This window comes from Erythrolamprus reginae, chromosome 13 (assembly GCF_031021105.1).
Source record: "Erythrolamprus reginae isolate rEryReg1 chromosome 13, rEryReg1.hap1, whole genome shotgun sequence".
NCBI classification, from domain to species: Eukaryota; Metazoa; Chordata; class Lepidosauria; order Squamata; family Dipsadidae; genus Erythrolamprus; species Erythrolamprus reginae.
The window spans coordinates 12,992,761-13,012,038 of NC_091962.1; the positions used below are offsets into that span (position 1 = coordinate 12,992,761).

At 45.0% G+C, this 19,278-nt stretch overlaps 2 protein-coding genes across 2 annotated transcripts in view; one reads left to right on the forward strand and one right to left on the reverse strand.

The window, feature by feature from the left end:
• The first annotated feature begins 1,231 nt into the window (after positions 1–1,231).
• On the forward strand, positions 1,232–17,270 carry MSTO1 (misato mitochondrial distribution and morphology regulator 1). Its single transcript, XM_070766480.1, has 14 exons — positions 1,232–1,551; positions 2,268–2,403; positions 2,600–2,669; positions 4,176–4,251; positions 5,753–5,813; positions 6,704–6,827; positions 6,932–7,049; positions 8,244–8,375; positions 9,057–9,209; positions 9,719–9,850; positions 12,041–12,225; positions 13,789–13,893; positions 13,992–14,107; positions 16,962–17,270. Exons 1-14 carry the CDS (start codon positions 1,471–1,473, stop codon positions 17,192–17,194), a joined length of 1,722 nt encoding a protein of 573 aa, XP_070622581.1. The 5' UTR covers positions 1,232–1,470; the 3' UTR covers positions 17,195–17,270.
• A 275-nt stretch (positions 17,271–17,545) lies between these two features.
• The window catches only part of GON4L (gon-4 like), a 46,492-nt gene continuing 44,759 nt past the window's right edge, over positions 17,546–19,278 (reverse strand). Inside the window, 1 exon segment of the mRNA XM_070766479.1 lies at positions 17,546–17,779. Coding sequence (XP_070622580.1) covers positions 17,621–17,779 — 159 coding nt within the window. The 3' untranslated portion in view covers positions 17,546–17,620.

A 19,278-nucleotide genomic window follows, 5' to 3' on the forward strand; every position in this document is an offset into this window, starting at 1 on the left:
TTCCCCTTTGGCTTGTGCTGTTTGTACACTGACCGGGAATGTCGTCTTAGAAAAGTTACCCCTTTTTAAAAAATTGTTTAGTGAATCCAAACTTGTACTTTGCCTCCACTGTCTGTGTCCTCCGAGTCCACAACTAATTCCGCAGGGCGCGAGCGAACCCCTAAATGAACTGTTGTAAGTTGGGCACTACCTCTATAGACGCTGCTTCGCCGGTATATTAAACTCATCAAATTTTCACTCGGCTGCATTAGGAAGAAGTGTAGTTTCGCTCCAAGCAGACACTTGTTTCTACACTTAATTTCGTGGTAGCCTTTTTGCCGTCTCCTAGTTCCCTTAGATTTGGTTGCCAAACCAAGCAAATAAAAATAGATATTAGGCAGCTTATCATGGTCTACTTGGATGGGGAAAATTCAATTCCACTTTAGCACACGAGATGGTACGAGAAGGATGGCTCTCTCTCGGGCTTTGGACTAATTTAATTTCAAGTCTAGCTGCTCATTATATCTGATATAATATGTCCCATTGGGAGTGGGTGGCATAGAGGTCAAATGAATGAATGAATGAATGAATGAATGAATGAATGAATGAATAAATATTTAGCATTGGGAGTTTCCCCCCTCCTGGTGTTGGTGGTTTTAAGACTGCAGGCTTGCTGATGGGTCACTAAACATAGTGTTAACATAGTAGATAAAACTTCCATTCTTCAATGCACAATGTGCTATTGTACCAACTCTATGAATGGTGTGCATTCCTATGATTGTGACTGCCCTTTTTAATAACTTTTTAATGGGGTTTTAGTTCAGATGATGTTCTAGTTTTAGATAATGTTTGACTTTTTATCGCTTTGTATCTATTGTTTTTGGAGAGGGGCAGCATACAAATATTATTATTATTATTATTATTATTATTATATTTTTATTGCTGTGAGCCGCCCTGTGTCCTTCGGGATTGGGCAGCACATAAGTCGAATGAATGAATGAATAAATAAATAAAATATGCCGCAATGGAAACAAAATCCACTCCAAATTTGTTAGGAGCCAATTCTCTGCATTAGTTCCAGAAGACTACCATAGAGATGCAAAGAGGCGGAGCGGCTCTGCAGTGACAAGGACGAAAGGGATTAGAGGGACAGGGCTTGTCCTCACCGGAAGTCCCTCCCCCACTCTTATCCACTAATAAGGTCCCAATCTATACTGAAGGTTAAGAGGGAAGTCGTGGGCGGCTCCCTCCTGATTGGTGGCCGGTGGAAGCCAATGAAAAGACTGCGTGGGCTTTCCCCGTCCCCTTCAATCGCGCGCGACGCGCCGGCGCCTAAGATCGACACTCGCGCCTGCGCAGACGGAATTTTAAAATTATTTTTAATGATTATTTTTAAACCCTTCCTTCCTCCCGTCAACTTTTTTCAACGCCCGGTCTCGCCTATGCCGCTCTCCCTGTAGGCCGGCGGCGTCCGACCCGAGAACGGAGGGAATGTCGGGGGTCCGCGAGGTGCTGACGCTTCAGCTGGGCCACTACGCGGGGAGCGTAGGCGCCCACTGGTGGGGCCTTCAGGTGAGGCGAGCGGGAGGGGGTGCGCATGCGCCGGCACGGACGGGAGGGGGTGGTGGAAAGCAAGGGTTTGATGGCGTCATTCCAGGGGAAACGCGCGATTGGGCCCCCGTACGGAGGGCGGGGCTTATGAACTTCCGCGTTAACCTACCTCTAGTGAAGCTACCAGCAACTGTGCATGTGGGAGGCTGGTGTGTTTGCACGTGCCAATCAATTTTAATTAATTATTTTTTTAAAAAAGCAAAGCCATACATGTCACTTTCGATTTAATTAATTATTATTTTATTTATTAATTTTAATTAAATTAATATTAATTTAATTTTAATTATTAATAAAATTAATAAGTATTAATAATTATTTAAAATTTAAAGCAGCATGCATGGCTTTGCTTTCTTTTCCTTCTTCAGCCCCACCATGCTGTCATCCTCATAACAGCCCTGCAAGGTAGTCCACCCTGAGCTAATTAGGGCTTCAAAAGTTTAGGTTGGCTGCTACAAAGGAAGATTCCTTCCTTTCCGTATTTTTCCCCCCTCCTGCAGATCCTGGTGGAAATCTTTGCAATTGGATCTCCCATATTTGGGGGTGGGGTGGGGGGTGGGCTAGATGACCTACAAGAACCCTTCCAATTCTCTTTACTCTGTTATCAAAATAACTCCATCCCCACTTATTGCAATAGTAGATAACACAGTATCAACCGCTTAAATTTCTGCCTCTTCTAGGAAGCGCTGTTCTTATCCAACCCCACGGCTTCCGACTTAGACGAAGCCATTCAGCACGATGTCCTGTTTCGAACGGGGAGGACACTGCAGGGTCGCGAGACGTTTACCCCCCGTCTTATCATTATGGATCTCAAAGGTGAGACTCAAAAAGAGGCGGTAAATTCTTGCTGAGAAGCCTGGCAGGAGATGGGGAGGTTTGTGAAATCGGCTCATGTCTGCCTCGCTTAGCGGCGGAAATTTCAGTGGCAGTTGGGAGTTTTAAGTTGAAGCCGATGTGTTTCAGCCCAAAAGGGTCTCTAAAAATTATACAAAACTGTTTTATTTCTGGGCAGAAAGTCTGGCCACTTTGAAACAGGAGGGGTACCTGTACGAGGATCCGAAAACAAACATGCCTGTAGCTTGGTGAGTGGATTTTTTTTAAAATCAAAGGCAGTTAGTTGTTTTATTTGTTTATTTATTTATTCCTTATAATGATTTACCCCGGCCTCACGCTAGGGCTACATTCATAAAAATATTTTAAATGCAAACTGAATATTGCTGTATAATTGAACTGGACTGTATTTGTTATTTGTTTTCTTTGGGGGTTTTTTTGCACACATGTTGTTATTATTATATTTTATTCATTAAACTCACATCAACTGAAAATTTAAAAATGCATCATAAATATTATTGATTGGCGCTAATGGGTTGCTTCCAGCAACCTAGGTATCAACCAAGTATCTTCTTAAGATTATTATTATTATTATTTATTACTATTATTATTATTATATTTTATTCATTACACTCACATCAAGTGAAAATTTAAAAATGCATCATAAATATCATTGATTGGCGCTAATGGTTGATATGGGTTGCTTCCAGCATCCTAGGTATCAACCAAGTATCTTAAGATTATTATTATTATTAATATTAATATTATTATTATATTTTATTCATTAAACATGAAACTCAGTCAACTGAACCTTTAAAATGTATCACAAATATTGATTGGTGCTAGTGGTTGATACGGTGCCTTCAAAATAACAACAATTTACAAAAAACAGCAATACACAGCAAACAAGATTGATATGCAGGATTTTGTATCATAATATCACAAGTCGAACACTTCCCAGAAGTGTAGGACTGTGTGATGTATTTTCGTATGATACGTGCAGATCCAAGTACACTGGCCTTTTGCACCTGACAGGCTGTGATTTATTACTACTACTACTACTATTATAATTTAAACACGAAACTCGGTCAGCTGAACATTTAAAAATTTTCAACTGCAATTTCTTGATGTTGTTATTTTACGTTTGTTTCCTTCTTTTTGTCCTTTTCAACTTGGAAATAAAAGATAAATAAATTTAACTTTGAAATTAAAAAAAAATAAAAAATCATTAAAAAAAGCAAGCCACGTTTCGCAGTGGATGTGGCCTGCAGAACCGAGATGAATGTGGTTTGTTTAGCAAGTGTTCTTTCCAATTGGCTTAAGGTGTAAAAAACGCAAGCCATTGATTTTTCTCAATTTGAAAACTCTGCTCGTGGGTTAAGTAGGGTTTGCTAGGCCTTGCAGTGTTTGTGGGAAAGGGGTGCCCCTTTGCAAAGTCCCCTATGGGGAAACCTCCTCATTCTATAATCATCATAGTGGGTCATCCTTTGCCAATCTCCCAGCTGGTTCCCAACAAGTCAAGTCAACGCAAAAGCCCAATTTGCTTAACGACCGGGAGATTCATTAAATAACGGGGGGGGGGGGGGTTTCCGCTTGACGAACCCAGGCGAAAGAGGGGGCTAAAACCAGACCGCGCTCACTTAAGAACCATTTACCTTAGCCACGGAGATTCTAGTCCTGATTGTGGTGGTATAAGTCAACGACAATCTGTGTTTCCTGTCGTCGCGGTTCACACGAACGGATCTTCTCTCTTCCAGGAAAGGCAACCTCACAACACACCAGCAAAACCCAGTGGCTCCCAGTCCCGATTTGGAAGGCCTCCAGCAGCCTGAGGTGAGCCTCTCTCTTTCTCCCCTTCGTGTCTAGGAATGGGTGTTTCTTCCCCCATGTGTATATGTGTATGTATACGTATGCACGAATCCCAGCGACCAGTTAGGTCCCACAGAGTGGATCTTCTCCGGGTCCCGTCAACTAAACAATGTCGCTTGGCGGGACCCAGGGGAAGAGCCTTCTCTGTGGCGGCCCCGGCCCTCTGGAACCAACTCCCCCCAGAGATTAGAATTGCCCCCACCCACCTTGCCTTTCGTAAGCTACTTAAAACCCACCTCTGCCATCAGGCATGGGGGAATTGAGATCCTCTTTCCCTCTAGGCCTTTACAATTCTATGCATGGTATGTATGTATGTATGTTTGGTTTTTATATTAATGGGTTTTTAATCGTTTTTAGTATTATGTCACTATTGTACACTGTTTTATTGTCGCTGCTAGCCGCCCCGAGTCTCCGGGAGAGGGGCGGCATACAAATCCAATAAATGAATGAATGAATGAATGAATGAATAAATAAATAAATAAATTTTAAAAAAAGTTACACATACACAGAGAGAGAGACAGAGAGAGAATTGTTCTAAAAATGCGAGTTCCAGGTATAGTTATAAATAAAGAGGCAGTAGCCTTCATGATCTCCAGAACAGTTAAAATTTATTTTAAAACTACTAAAAAATTACTAAGCTTTCGTCAGTCCCTACTGACTTCGTCCGAGTGTAAAATCTCCATTGGAGATATGCTTCTCTCGGCCCCCTCCAGGGGTCATATCCAAGCCAGTTAAATTTTTAATAGCCAACAAACCATATTCTATATGTGTAACATATTTTTACTGATAATGACAAGGAAGGAAGACTAGTATAGATCTATTTCAAGCTATTTTGCTCTCATCAGCTAGCCCGTAGACGTACCGGGACTTGAACCTGGTGTGTCTGCCTGTAAGGCTAGACCACAGGTTGATTTGACAAAAAAAAATATATAACTCTTCACCTGGTACAAGCTGAGAGGAGGAGAGCCTGTGGCCTGGAGGTTAAAGCTACTGCCTTACAGGCAGACTCCTCAGGTTCAAATCCCAGTAAGGGTATAGCTAACTGATGAGAGCAAAATAGCTTGAAATAGATCTATACCAGTCTTTCTTCCTCCGCAGCAAAAATATGTTATATACATACATACATACATACATACATACATACATACATACATACATACATACATACAATTTATCTACCATCTATCTATCTATCATCAACCATCTCTCTATCCTTTTTCTTTCTTCCTCCCTTCCTGTCTTCCTTCCTTCCTTTTTTCCCTTTCTTTCTTCCTTCCTTTTTTTCCTTCTTTCCTCTTCCTTCCTTCCTTCCTCCTTTCTTCCCTTACTTCTTTCTTTCCTTCTTTACTTCCTTCCTTCGGAGCCATGGGATAAATCTTCCTTTTCCCCACAAGGAACGTCGCCTCGGTCTTGCGGTGAGAAGAACTGAGACCAGAGATCTGATTTTATTTTTTTCTCATTTCAGATTGACAGATTTTCCAATGGTGACTCTGCATCCAGGAGCCTCCCTGGTGTTAAAAATAGAGGTGTGTGTATTGCATGCAGTACTCAATTAGAGTTTAACTGTCATGGAGCTTGCCAGCTTTATCTAAATTTTATTGCATTTTACCATATTTTTCAGAGTATAAGAGTCACCTTTTCCCCTTTAAGAGGCTGAAAATTTGGGTGTTTTATACTACGAATGTAGTTTCCCCCCCCCAAGCTTTTTCCCCCAGCCCTAACTAGGTGCTAAGGATCTTCCCCAGCTTGCAGGATTTTTTCCAGCCCTAAATCTTTGCAGGCTTGTTTTGATTGAATTTAATTGCATTTCATTTTTGTTTTCATTTTAGTTTCATTTCAATTATAAATTTAATAACTGAATTTCATTTAAATTAATTTTAAGTCCATCAATTCTATTTTACTACATTTCATTCCATTTCGTTGCATTTTATTTTCATTAATTTGACTTTTAATTATAAATTTGATTTAATCATTTGATTTTATGTTATTTTTCATTTCACTGGCATATTTAATTCTATGTTCATTGTGTTTCATGTTTATTAAATTTTATTTGTTTTTATTAATGTCTTTTACTCCGATTATAGATTTAAGTTAGTTTAACCATTTAATTTTAATTTTATTTTATTTGTATAATTTTGTGAACTCCCTCCTGTTGGATCAGGCAGCTCTCCAGGCCTAGTGGGACTTCAACTCCCAGAATTCCCCAGCCAGCACTCCCAGAATTCCCCAGCCAGCAGAACTCTGGGAGTTGGAGTCCACTAGGCTTCAAATGGCCAAGCTTAGGAGCCCCTATGTTAGGTTTTATATTAGCCAGCAATAGCCTCACAAGCTCAAGGCCTCGGTCCCCATTGCAAACAACTCGCTGCCAAGTGAAAAACAGCCCATGCATCTCCTGGTGGTAACTTTTCCCTCCCAGGAAAGCCACGGCAACTCGCCAAGCCGCTTGCGTCGGAGAGCCCGGCCCCCGCTTGGTCAGACTATCTCCGTACCAAATTCCACCCGCGGACCATCCTGACCATCCACGAATACAACCGAGAGGAGTGAGTCAGGGGTCCCGGCGAAGAGGGAGGGGGGGAGCTCTTCTCCCAATTTGTGGGATGGGAGGGGGAGGACCGGCCCGAATTCGGTTTCCCGTCCGTTGCAGGGAGTCCAGCCGTCTGGAGGCGTTTGGACAAGGAGAGAAACTCCTGCAGGATGGACACTACTTGGAGGAACTAGAGGATCGGCTCCACTTCTATGTGGAAGAGTGCGATTACTTGCAGGTGAGTAAGCCCCTCCCCCCCAGCGCGGGATCTTATGTGTGTGTCCCCCGTTGCATCCCCCCCCCTCCCCGTGGCTGTAAAGCAGGGATTCCCCGACCTTGGCAACTTTTTCAGACTTGTGGGCTTTAACTCCCAGAATTCACAATCACCAGGAGACTGGGAGTTCTAGTTTTGGCTTAGGGATGAAAATCAGCTGGGTGACTTTGAGCCAATCACCAGGAGACAGGGAGTTCTAGTCCTGCCTTAAGCATGAAAAGCAGCTGGGTGACTTTGAGCCAATCACCGGGAGACAGGGAGTTCTAGTCCTGCCTTAAGCATGAAAAGCAGCTGGGTGACTTTGAGTCAATCACCAGGAGACAGGGAGTTCTAGTCCTGCCTTAAGCATGAAAAGCAGCTGGGTGACTTTGAGTCAATCACCAGGAGACAGGGAGTTCTAGTCCTGCCTTAAGCATGAAAAGCAGCTGGGTGACTTTGAGTCAATCACCAGGAGACAGGGAGTTCTAGTCCTGCCTTAGGCATGAAAAGCAGCTGGGTGACTTTGAGTCAATCACCAGGAGACAGGGAGTTCTAGTCCTGCCTTAAGCATGAAAAGCAGCTGGGTGACTTTGAGCCAATCACCAGGAGACAGGGAGTTCTAGTCCTGCCTTAAGCATGAAAAGCAGCTGGGTGACTTTGAGCCAATCACTGGGAGATTGGGAGTTCTAGTCCTGCCTTAAGCATGAAAAGCAGCTGGGTGACTTTGAGCCAATCACCGGGAGATTGGGAGTTCTAGTCCTGCCATAATCATGAAAGGCAGCTGAGTGACTTTGGGCCAATTACCAGGAGATTGGGAGTTCTAGTCTTGACTTAGGCATTCAAGACAGCTAGGGGATTTTGGCATGGGTGGGTGGGGAATTCTGGGAGTTGCAAGTCTTAAAAGTTGCCAAGTTCGGAGACATCCCCCACCCCACCCCACTCTTGTACAAGGCGCAGGGAGAAATCCTGGGGCTTCTAAAATCCAGGTCCCACTGGCACCACCAGCTTGGCCTACTGGGAGTTGTAGTTCAGCAACCCTCGGAAGTCACACACACACACACACACCAGCTCTTTCTCCTGCCAATCCCCGATTCCCATTCCTATTTGCATACTTTTTCCATTGGCTCTGCAATAAATCCCCCCAAAATCACCGTCGCCCCCTTTTTCCTCCTCCTCCAGGGCTTCCAGCTGCTCTGCGACCTGCACAACGGGTTCTCGGGGATCGGGTCCAAGGTCGTGGAGCTGCTGCAGGACGAATACGCGGGGAAAGGCATCCTGACTTGCGGGCTGGCGCCTGTCCTTCAATCTAGCGTGAGTCTGGATTTTTACGCATTTTTAAGAGTTTTCTCCTGGCTTTATTATTTTTGTGAATGATTCGAGATTGTAGAAATAGCGAGTCTTCCTCCTATTTTCCCCACAACGACAACCCTGTGAGGTTGGTTGGGGTAAGAGGGAGGGGCCGGCCCAATGTCACTCAGCTGGCTGTGGCGCCTAAGACAGAACTAGAAGTCACTGTCTCCTGGTGATTGGCCCACAGTCACCCAATTGACTTTCATGCCTAATATGGGACTAGAACTCCCACTCTCCTGGTGATTGGCTCAAAGTCACCCAGCCGATTTACATGCCTAAGTCAAGTCTAGAACTCACCGTCTCCTGGAGATCGGCCCAAAGTCACCCAGCTACCTTTCCTGCCTAAGTCAAGACTAGAACTCCCACTCTCCTGGTTTACAAGTCAGCCCCTGAACCACTACACCCAAACTGGCTCTCTTTGTCTTCTCATCAGTGGCCCGGGAGATCAAGAAAAATATTTCCCAGGGCTCACTGAGGACTAGCACCTTGCGGAGGGCAGAACGCCAAGTTCAGGATGTCGAAACCAGAACTCCCGCATGGGCCAAAGCGCCGGGAGTGTGGAATAACCTCTCGAGGCTCCCGTGCCCCGGACGCACACTGGGCTGGTGAGATCCAGTGGGTCTTTTCGTTCCTTCTTGGCAGCTCCCCCATCGGAGTTTCTACCGGCTGATGAACACGGCTCTGGGCATCGCCCGTCTGTCCAGCCAGAGTTCCCTCTTCTGCCCCTTGTCGCTAAACGGAAGCCTGGGGCTGAAACCTGGCAGTCCGGTGGCCCTGCCGTACCTCCGCTACGAGGTGAGCATTCGAACACGTGACACTTTGGGGCTGCAGAACGAGGGTGGGGAGGAATTTATGGGGCGATCCTGGTCCCGGAGTTCCCAGCACAGGCAATCCTCGGCCGTATGACCACCCGAAATTTCCACGGCAAAGCCAGACCTTTGCTCATTGATTCTGGCCCCGTTTCCCTTGGCCACCGTCGCTAAGCGAATCCCTGCAAGGTGCAGGTTGTAAAATGAATCCGAACGTTTCCCCGCTTGTCGGAAGTTCGTGGAAAGGAAATCTCGGGAAATTGCGGCCGTAAACCGTCTTAAAGTAAGGAAGCAAGGCTGGCCAAGCGTCCGGATTTCGATAGCATCTCCCTGAGCTGCAGAAAGGCTCAATGACGGTCATAAATCGAGGATTGCCTTCAGTTAAAACCCCGATGATAAAAGCAGTTATAAAAGCATCGTCCCGAATAAACTTCGGTTAAAACATCTCCGTAAAAGAGAATTTTTAATCGTTTTTTTTTTACAAATTCTCTCTAGCCTTCTCTGGATTATCACACCAGCGCCATTCTCGCCACCGCCCTGGACACGCTGACCATCCCCTACCGGCTCCAGGCGTCGGATATCACCATGTCCAACCTGACCGATAGCCTGAATTTTTCCGGAAGGAAGGTACAGTAGTCCTCGACTTGCGACCGCGAATCGAGCCCGAGGTTTCATCTCGCTAACCAAGCAAAGTTTAATTGCGTTTTTTCGCCTCCCATTTTACCAAAGTGAAAGCATTCCAGTCGTTGAGTAGGCCGGTCGGTAAGTGAATCTGGATCCCCCTTGTTAAACTCGGCTTGTTGGAAGCTCACAAAGTTAGGGTCGCGTTGACGCCGGGAAACTGCCAACCGTTGTAAATACGAGCCGGTTGGCCGAGCGTGTGAATTTTCATCATGTTGACCGTTGTCTCGACGGTTGTTAAGTGTGGGGGGAAAACGGTCGTAAGTCTCTCACTTCAGTGCCACCGTAATGGTCTCCAAACCGTAAGCTGGCAAGAATGATCTCGCGGTTAAGACGGGTCGCCAATACATTTGATGAAAGAAGAAACATTCACAAACAAATGGTCATTAAAGGCGAGGACGACTTGTTTAAGGACGTGTTTTTCCAAACATCAGGTGGGGGGGCACGCTCAAAGTTGCGACATGCCTTGAGGACCCCACAGATATTGTGGTCACTTTAATATCATTTCGATGAGCTTGGCAAATAAACGAACCGTTGTTAAGTCACTTGAAGACACACATACACACCGAATTATTATTATTATTATTATTATTATTATTATTATTATTATTATTATTATTTATTGGATTTGTATGCCGCCCCTCTCTGCAGACTCGGGGCGGCTAACAACAGTAACAAAACAGTATAATCCAATACTAAAAACAGTTAAAACCCATTATATAAAAACCAAACATACCTACAAACATACCATGCATAAAATTGTAAAGGCCTAGGGCGAAAGTGTATCTCAGTTCCCCCATGCCTGACGGCAGAGGTGGGTTTTAAGAAGCTTATGAAAGGCAAGGAGGGTGGGGGCAATTCTAATCTCTGGGGGGTGTTGGTTCCAGAGGGCCGGGGCCGCCACAGAGAAGGATCTTCCCCTGGGTCTCGCCAAGCGACATTGTTTGGTTGATGAGACCCGGAGAAGACCCACTCTGTGGGACCTAACTGGACGCTGGGATTCGTGCAGCAGAAGGCTGTCCCTGAGGTAATCTGGTCCAGTGCCATGAAGGGCTTTATAGGTCATAACCAACACTTTGAATTGTGACCGGAAACTGATCGGCAACCAATGCAGACTGCGGAGTGTTGGTGAAACATGGGCATATTTGGGGAAGCCCATGATTGCTCTCGCAGCTGCATTCTGCGCGATCTGAAGTTTCCGAACACTCTTCAAAGGTAGCCCCATGTAGAGAGCGTTACAGTAGTCGAGCCTCGAGGTGATGAGGGCATGAGTGACTGTGAGCAGTGACTCCCGGTCCAAATAGGAAATTGTTGGAAATGTAAAAAAGAGATAGGCACATATTACCATCAGTGGTGGACCTGCCTTAAAGCTTTACTGGAATTAATTGAGAAATGGCTAAAATAAATTATACAAGAAGAAGTTGGATAGAATCCAGGGTTTTTCTTCCTTCTCAAAAATATAAAAAAGAAATTCAATATTTATTAATATATATCCTAACGGCAACCAGGTGAGTTTATGCACAAAGATGGAAAGATGCCGAAACCCCAAAGGAAGAAGAAATAATAAGATTACTGACTGCGCTGAAATGGATATGATGACGAGGAGATTAAAGGGACAGGAAGAATCGGAATATTACAAAATTTGGTGTATAAGTTTTACGATTGGCTGAATAAAAGAACATCTATGTAACAGTATATATTATATTAGATGGTATAAAATTACATAAATTCTGTAAATAGTAGTAACATATAACATCCGGAGAGGGGCGGCATACAAATCCAATAAATAAATAATAAATATAATATATATCTTCTTTTACTTTTTCTATTTTTCCTAATATGATCTGTAAGATTCTCTTTTCCTTTTTTCGGGCCTTCTGATAAGAATGGAGCAGCTCTGGCTCCTATTTTTTGTTGTGTGTTTTTGTTTGTGTCTTTGTTTTGTCTTGAAATTTAAAAAAAAAGAAGACACACACACTCACACACCGCTCTTATTGTCTTCAGATCAGGTTGAAACCTAGATAGTCCTGGTTAGATCTTGGTTTTTGGGGAACCACTGGGGTGTGAATGTGCATTGTACCCCCCTTGAAAAGAGACATACTCACACTCACACCGTTTCTCTCCCCCCCTCCCCAGGTCGCAGAGGCCTCGGCCGCCCTGCCCTTCCCTGTGGCCGAAAACCAGTCCCTCCCCGACGCCTTGCACAACCAACAACCCAGCGCAGCTTGGCGTCCGTTGTCGTCTTGCGGCAGCCGAAGCGATGCCGTCTGCTTTGCTCAGTCGGTTGTGTTGCGCGGGATCGGCAAGCGGCAACAAGTGAGGTGGGTCTGTTGGGACGTGTACGTGGTTTGCGTCCACACTCTTACAGGGTGGGTTTTTGTGAGTCTTTGTGTGTTTATGTTCCTCTTTGCCAATAAATTGGGGAGGGGGGGGGATTTGCCAGCACGGCTGAGCCTTATTTCTGTATTATTTTTATTAAAAAAAAACCTTTACAAAGTCCGATGCACAAATGCAGATAACGTACGACCTCAATTGAGCCCGCAATTCTTGTCGCTGAGCAAGTTCCGTTCCCTTCGACGGCCTTTTTTGCCACTTTTGCCAAGGGAGACCGCCAGTAACACAACATGTACAGCGGTTGTGGGCTTCCCCGTCTGACTTTTGGCCGTTGGAGCGTGAGGCCCCTCGTCATAAATGTGGGACAGTTCTGAATTTTGATCAGGGAACCATGGGGAATACTACAATGGTCATTAAGCGTGAAAGGGTGGAATGGCCGCCAAAGAATTACCTCCTGGTTAAGACGATAAATTTCACAAACAATCGGTGGTCACCTGTTTTAAGGCCATTTCAAAAAATTTTTCCCAGCTTTTCAATTTTCCAAACATTTTTAAGAGGGTTGTGACAGGCTTTGGGGGGGTTGCAAAGAAACTTTGGTTAGTTTAATATCATTTCGAGGTGCTCGACTAAATAAAATATCTTTTTAAACGTTCCGCTTCCTAACGTGTCCGCTAAGGAAAGGAACCAGTTGGGGGAATAATCAGATTTTGGGGGGGCCTCCGTGCTATTTCGGAGACCGCTCTTTGGAGAGAAAGCGACTGGAATTAAACATATACAGTGATCCCCCGAGTTTCGCGATCTCGATCTTTGCGAAACGCTATATCGCGATTTTTCCACCCGATGACGTCACTCCCTTCCTTTCTCATCTTTCTTTCTCTCTCTCTTTCTCTATCTTGCTTCTTCCTCTCTCACACTCTCTTCCTCCCTCTCTCATCTCTTTCTTTCCTTCTCTCTCTTTCTCTATCTCTCCCCCTCTTGCTCTCGAGCGGCGGGCGGCACCCAGGGAAGGTTCCTTCGGCCGCCCACCAGCTGATCTGCTCGGCAGCGCAGTAGCAGCGAGGAGCCGAAGATGGGGTTTCCCCTTTGCGTGGGCAACGGGGAAACCCCATCTTCGGCTCCTCGTTGCTACTGCGCTGCCGAGCAGATCAGCTGGTGGGTGGCCGAAGGAACCTTCCCTGGGTCTTCAACTCCCAGAGCGGCGGACAAGCGGCGGGCGGACAAAAAAAGCGGCGGCCAGACAAGCAGACAAGCGGCGGACAAGCTGAAAAGCGGCGGACAAGAGGGCAGGCAGGCGGCTCCTCAGCTGCTGGGTCTTCCCAGGTGCGGAAGTAAAAACACCATCTGTGCATGCGCGGCCATGGAAAAAGGGGTGCGCATGCGCAGATGGTGTTTTTACTTCCGCACCACTACATCGCGAGAAATCGATTATCGCGAGGGGTCTTGGAACGGAACCCTCGCGATAATCGGGGGATCACTGTATCTTGGTCCTCTTCACAATCCAGCTCTGCCCCTGTTGTAAATGTTAAGACTTTTTCCCTTCTTCCTTCCAGTAACCCCCCTGCAGGAACCGAACCCAAGTCCGCCCTTCATCTGTGTGAGACCGGCCAGGAAGTGCTGGCCCGTTACTTACACAACGTCTCCCCCCGGACACTGAGGTTGGTGAGAGGAGGAGAAGGGGGGGGGGGGAGAGGAGAGACGATTGGGGGAGGGGAGCATTCCCCTTCAACACCCCCAAATACGTTTCCCCCAACAGTGCCTCCCTTTTGCTGCAAGGGCCCAGCAAGCTGCTGCCTCCCTACCCCCAGTTTTTCTCGCCTGCCTTGAACAAGCACGGGTTCCTCTTGGAGAAGCCGTCGTTCGGCCCACCAAGTAAGGACACACACACACACACAGAGTGTGGCTTAGGAGTTGCCTGTCCTTAGTTATCACTGTGGTTGGTCGTACCAAATGGTTTCACTAGCAGTGTTTCTCACCTTGGCAATTTTAAAAAATTGGGTGGACTTCCACTCCCAGAATCCCCCAGCTGCCATAATTTAAGTTGGGTGGACTTCAACTCCCAGAATCCCCCAGCTGCCATAATTTAAGATAGGTGGACTTCAACTCCCAGAATCCCCCAGCTGCCATAATTTAACGCTGCTGTTCTGTTCGGGTCGTATGTGACCCGAAGCCAAGTTTGAGTCCCTGTAAAAAATTTTCCCTGCATATCTGAAACTTGAAATTTCATGACTATTCATCATTTCAGGGGTTCTCTCTATGAGAATTTTTTTGGGGGGGTGGGGGGCTTAGTTTTTGCTGGGCAAAAAAAGTTACAAATCTTATGTTCCCGGGTCACCCTGACCCGGACCGAAAACTCTTCATTTGCAGTGCTTATGTTTGGTCTTTTTGAAAGCTTTTTTCACTTGGAAAGTAGTCTGAACATTTCTGCACACAATGATATGAAAATTGAAATGAAAAAAGTAAATCTTATTGGTTTATTTTGCGGATATAATGCACGCCCCCCCCCCCCCCGTTTTTGTGAAATTTTTTTCAATTTATGGATAGTTTTGCTTGCAAAATGCATTCTATTTTACTAAAGTTGGTGTGGGATTGGTAGCTTGAACATTTCTGAATATAAGAAAAATATAAAGCAACTGAAAAAAATGATTCTTATTGGTTTTTTAACATCAGAAATAAGGCCTCCCCCCCCCCCCCCTTGGCTGCTTGCAACCATTTTCACTTTTTATTTTTTTATGCTCCAAATCCGAAATATTCTTTAAAATCTTAGGCATTCATTTACTCAATTTAACAATGCTGATCATCAAAAAATATTTTTGGGGTGGTGGCTAATTGTTTTCTGGGCAAAAAAAAATCATAACTTTGAATCTGTTTCTGTTCGTATGTGACCGGACCAAAAATAATTTTTTTAGGTACTTGAATTTGATCTTTTTGAAAACTTTTTCAACTGGAAAACTAGTTTGAACATTTATGAACATAATGATATGAAAATTGAACTGGAAAAATTGAGACTTATATTTTTATTTTGATCAAAAAGCCCCTCCCCCCATCCTTTTTTAATTTCGTGTCAATTTCTATTTTTTAAGGCTATAAATCCCTAAGGAATTTTCCCCCAAAAGGTTTGATATACTAAATTGAACATTTCTGAATATAAGAAAAATATAAATGAACTGAAAAAAATGGTTCTTATTGGTTTATTTTTGCCACAAAAGGGCCACCCCCCCTCGGCCTTGCTGTGTGCCATTATTGTCACTGTTTATACATATTTGTCTAGAAATATTTGGAATATCCTTTTGAAAATCAACCACATTGTAGCCAGAGAACTAATTTTATGAAACAAATCCATTTTACTAAAAAAAAGTATGTAAGTTTGAAATTAACAGCATAATTTTTATATAAATTGAAATAATTGAGGCATACTTTATGTGCAAAATAAACCAATATGCATCAATTTTTCCAGTTCAATTTTCATATCATTATGTTCAGAAATGTTCAAGCTACCAATCCCACACCAACTTTAGTAAAATAGAATGTATTTTGCTAGCAAAACTATCCATAAAGTGAAGACTATTTAAAAAAAACGGGGGGGGCGTGCATTTCATCAACAAAATAAACCAATATGCATCAATTTTTCCAGTTCAATTTTCATATCATTATGTTCAGAAATGTTCAAGCTACCAATCCCATACCAACTTTAGTAAAATAGAATGCATTTTGCAAGCAAAACTATCCATAAATTGAAAAAAATTTCACAAAAACAGGGGGGGCGTGCATTATATCCGCAAAATAAACCAATAAGATTTACTTTTTTCATTTCAATTTTCATATCATTGTGTGCAGAAATGTTCAGACTACTTTCCAAGTGAAAAAAGCTTTCAAAAAGACCAAACATAAGCACTGCAAATGAAGAGTTTTCGGTCCGGGTCAGGGTGACCCGGGAACAGAAGATTTGTTACTTTTCTTAAACAGAACAGGAGGGTTAAGATGGGTGGACTTCAACTCCCAGAATCCCCCAGCTGCCATAATTTAACTTGGGTGGACTTCAACTCCCAGAATCCCCCAGCTGCCATAATTTAAGATGGGTGGACTTCAACTCCCAGAATCCCCCAGCTGCCATAATTTAAGATGGGTGGACTTCGACTCCCAGAATCCCCCAGCTGCCATAATTTAAGATGGGTGGACTTCGACTCCCAGAATCCCCCAGCTGCCATAATTTAAGATGGGTGGACTTCGACTCCCAGAATCCCCCAGCTGCCATAATTTAAGTTGGGTGGACTTCAACTCCCAGAATCCCCCAGCTGCCATAATTTAAAATGGGTGGACTTCAACTCCCAGAATCCCCCAGCTGCCATAATTTAAGATGGGTGGACTTCAACTCCCAGAATCCCCCAGCCGCCATAATTTAAGATGGGTGGACTTCAACTCCCAGAATCCCCCAGCCGGCATAATTTAATATGGGTGGACTTCGACTCCCAGAATCCCCCAGGCAGCCTGCTTTTTAAAGAAGTGGACTCTTGCTGCCTGGGGAATTCTGGGTATCGAAGTCCAAACATCTACCAAGGTTGAGAAAAACAAAAACCTATATAACTATAATCAACCAGGCTGGGGGGGGGGGGCGAAGGGAGGGCCCAATCAGAGTACTGAATCCTGCAAAAAATCACGGCCTGTCACTTACTAATTCAGCCGACCCCGGAAAGCTCACCACTCGGCGATTTCCTCTCCTCTACAGGGGTCGAGAGCATCCCGGTCTTAGCCGCCTTCCAATCTTCAGCGGGCTTATACCAAACCCTGGACAGCTTTTACCGCGAGCTGCACGGGACGGACTTGCGGCGGTGGGCGAGTTTCTTCTCCGCCGGGGTGGAGATGGACGACTTCCGAGAGGCGCTGGACGAGCTGCGGACGCTGTCCCTCTGCTACAGGAAGAGCAGCCTGGACGAGAACTCGGACGACGACACGGACTGAGCTCCTTTGCGGATACACCGCGGATGCTGCTCGGATCGCGCTCGAAATCGAAGAGAAATAAAACCTTTGCCGAGGACGTTTCTCCCTTTGCGTCGTTTTTTTTGAGCGAACGGGGGAAAGATTTTTGGTTTAAAAAGGAGGAAACGCTTGTCTCAACATCCTGCTTTAATTCTTTCAAATACGGTCACTCAATAAATATTCCCCCCCCCGCCCCTCCCATTAATTTATACATTTCCTGCTTTTTTAAAAAAAAAAAGGAAAAATTTTTTACAGAGAGGCGGTGGGATTTTTCCCTCTCCTCCAAGAAGCCCACGTTGTGCAGGGGAATTAAAATTTTAATTTAAATCTCCCGTGTCTTGAGCTGTGGAGGAAAGAGAGGGGTGTCAAATGTGCCCCCCCGGGCCCAAAAAGTTCCTCTCCATGGCCTTAACAACCCGGTTGTTCCCGCTCGTCCTCCGAGAGGGTGGGCTCTTTGTCGGAGAGCTGGTCGGTGTGGCTGAGGCTCATCCCGTCTTCCTCCTCGTCCGAGCTGACCTCGCAGGCTGTGTGGAACAAGGTCATCAGTTCGCGGAAGCGGTGGGCCACCTAAGCGGGGCAAAGCAGACGTTTTACACCAGCGATTCTCAGGGGCTGGGAAGATTTGGGGGGGGGGCTTCGACTCCTGGGATTCCCCAGCTTGACTTACACGGACTTCCAGTGTTCCTCGGCCAGAGTTTAGGAAGTTAAATTCCCAGAATTCCTCAGCCAAAATACAGGGACTTCAATTCCCAGAATTCCTCAGCCAGAATATAGAGACTACAATTCCCAGAATTCCTCGGCCAAAATACAGGGACTTTAATTCCCAGAATTCCTCAGCCAGAATACAGGGACTTCAATTCCCAGGATTCCTCAACCAGAATATAGAGACTACAATTCCCAGAATTCCTCAGCCAAAATACAGGGACTTTAATTCCCAGGATTCTTCAGCCAGAATACAGGGACTTCAATTCCCAGGATTCCTCAGCCAGAATATAGAGACTATAATTCCCAGAATTCCTCAGCCAAAATACAGGGACTTTAATTCCCAGGATTCTTCAGCCAGAATACAGGGACTTCAATTCCCAGGATTCCTCAGCCAGAATATAGAGACTACAATTCCCAGAATTCCTCAGCCAAAATACAGGGACTTTAATTCCCAGGATTCTTCAGCCAGAATACAGGGACTTCAATTCCCAGGATTCCTCAGCCAGAATATAGAGACTATAATTCCCAGAATTCCTCAGCCAAAATACAGGGACTTTAATTCCCAGGATTCCTCAGCCAGAATACAGGGACTTCAATTCCCAGGATTCCTCAGCCAGAATATAGAGACTATAATTCCCAGAATTCCTCAGCCAAAATACAGGGACTTTAATTCCCAGGATTCCTCAGCCAGAATATAGAGACTATAATTCCCAGAATTCCTCAGCCAAAATACAGGGACTTTAATTCCCAGGATTCCTCAGCCAGAATATAGAGACTACAATTCCCAGAATTCCTCAGCCAAAATACAGGGACTTTAATTCCCAGGATTCTTCAGCCAGAATACAGGGACTTCAATTCCCAGGATTCCTCAGCCAGAATATAGAGACTACAATTCCCAGAATTCCTCGGCCAAAATACAGGGACTTTAATTCCCAGGATTCCTCAGCCAGAATACAGGGACTTCCAACTCCCAGAATTCCCCCAACAGCATGTATGGTTCTGTACGGTTGTGGTATCAGAAGTATTTGGGTTGAATGGGATTTTTTAATGTTTGGGCTTTTAAAATTTTGTAATCCTTCTTAGTTGTGCGCCGCCCTGAGTCCACTGGAGAAGGGCAATCAATCAATCAATCAATCAATTCCCAGAATCCTCTAGCCTGCCTTGTGAAGACTTCAATTCCCAGCAATCCCCAGCCGGTTTCTGCAATTCATCTCCCAGAATCCCCAGCCAGGGAGCATGTACGGGCTTCGTTCCCCCAGAATTCCCCAGCTAGCATGCTCCAGTCGCTAAACCGGGGGTCTACAACCTTGGCCACTTTTAAGCCTGGTGGACTTCAACTCCCAGAATTCCCCCAGCTAGTT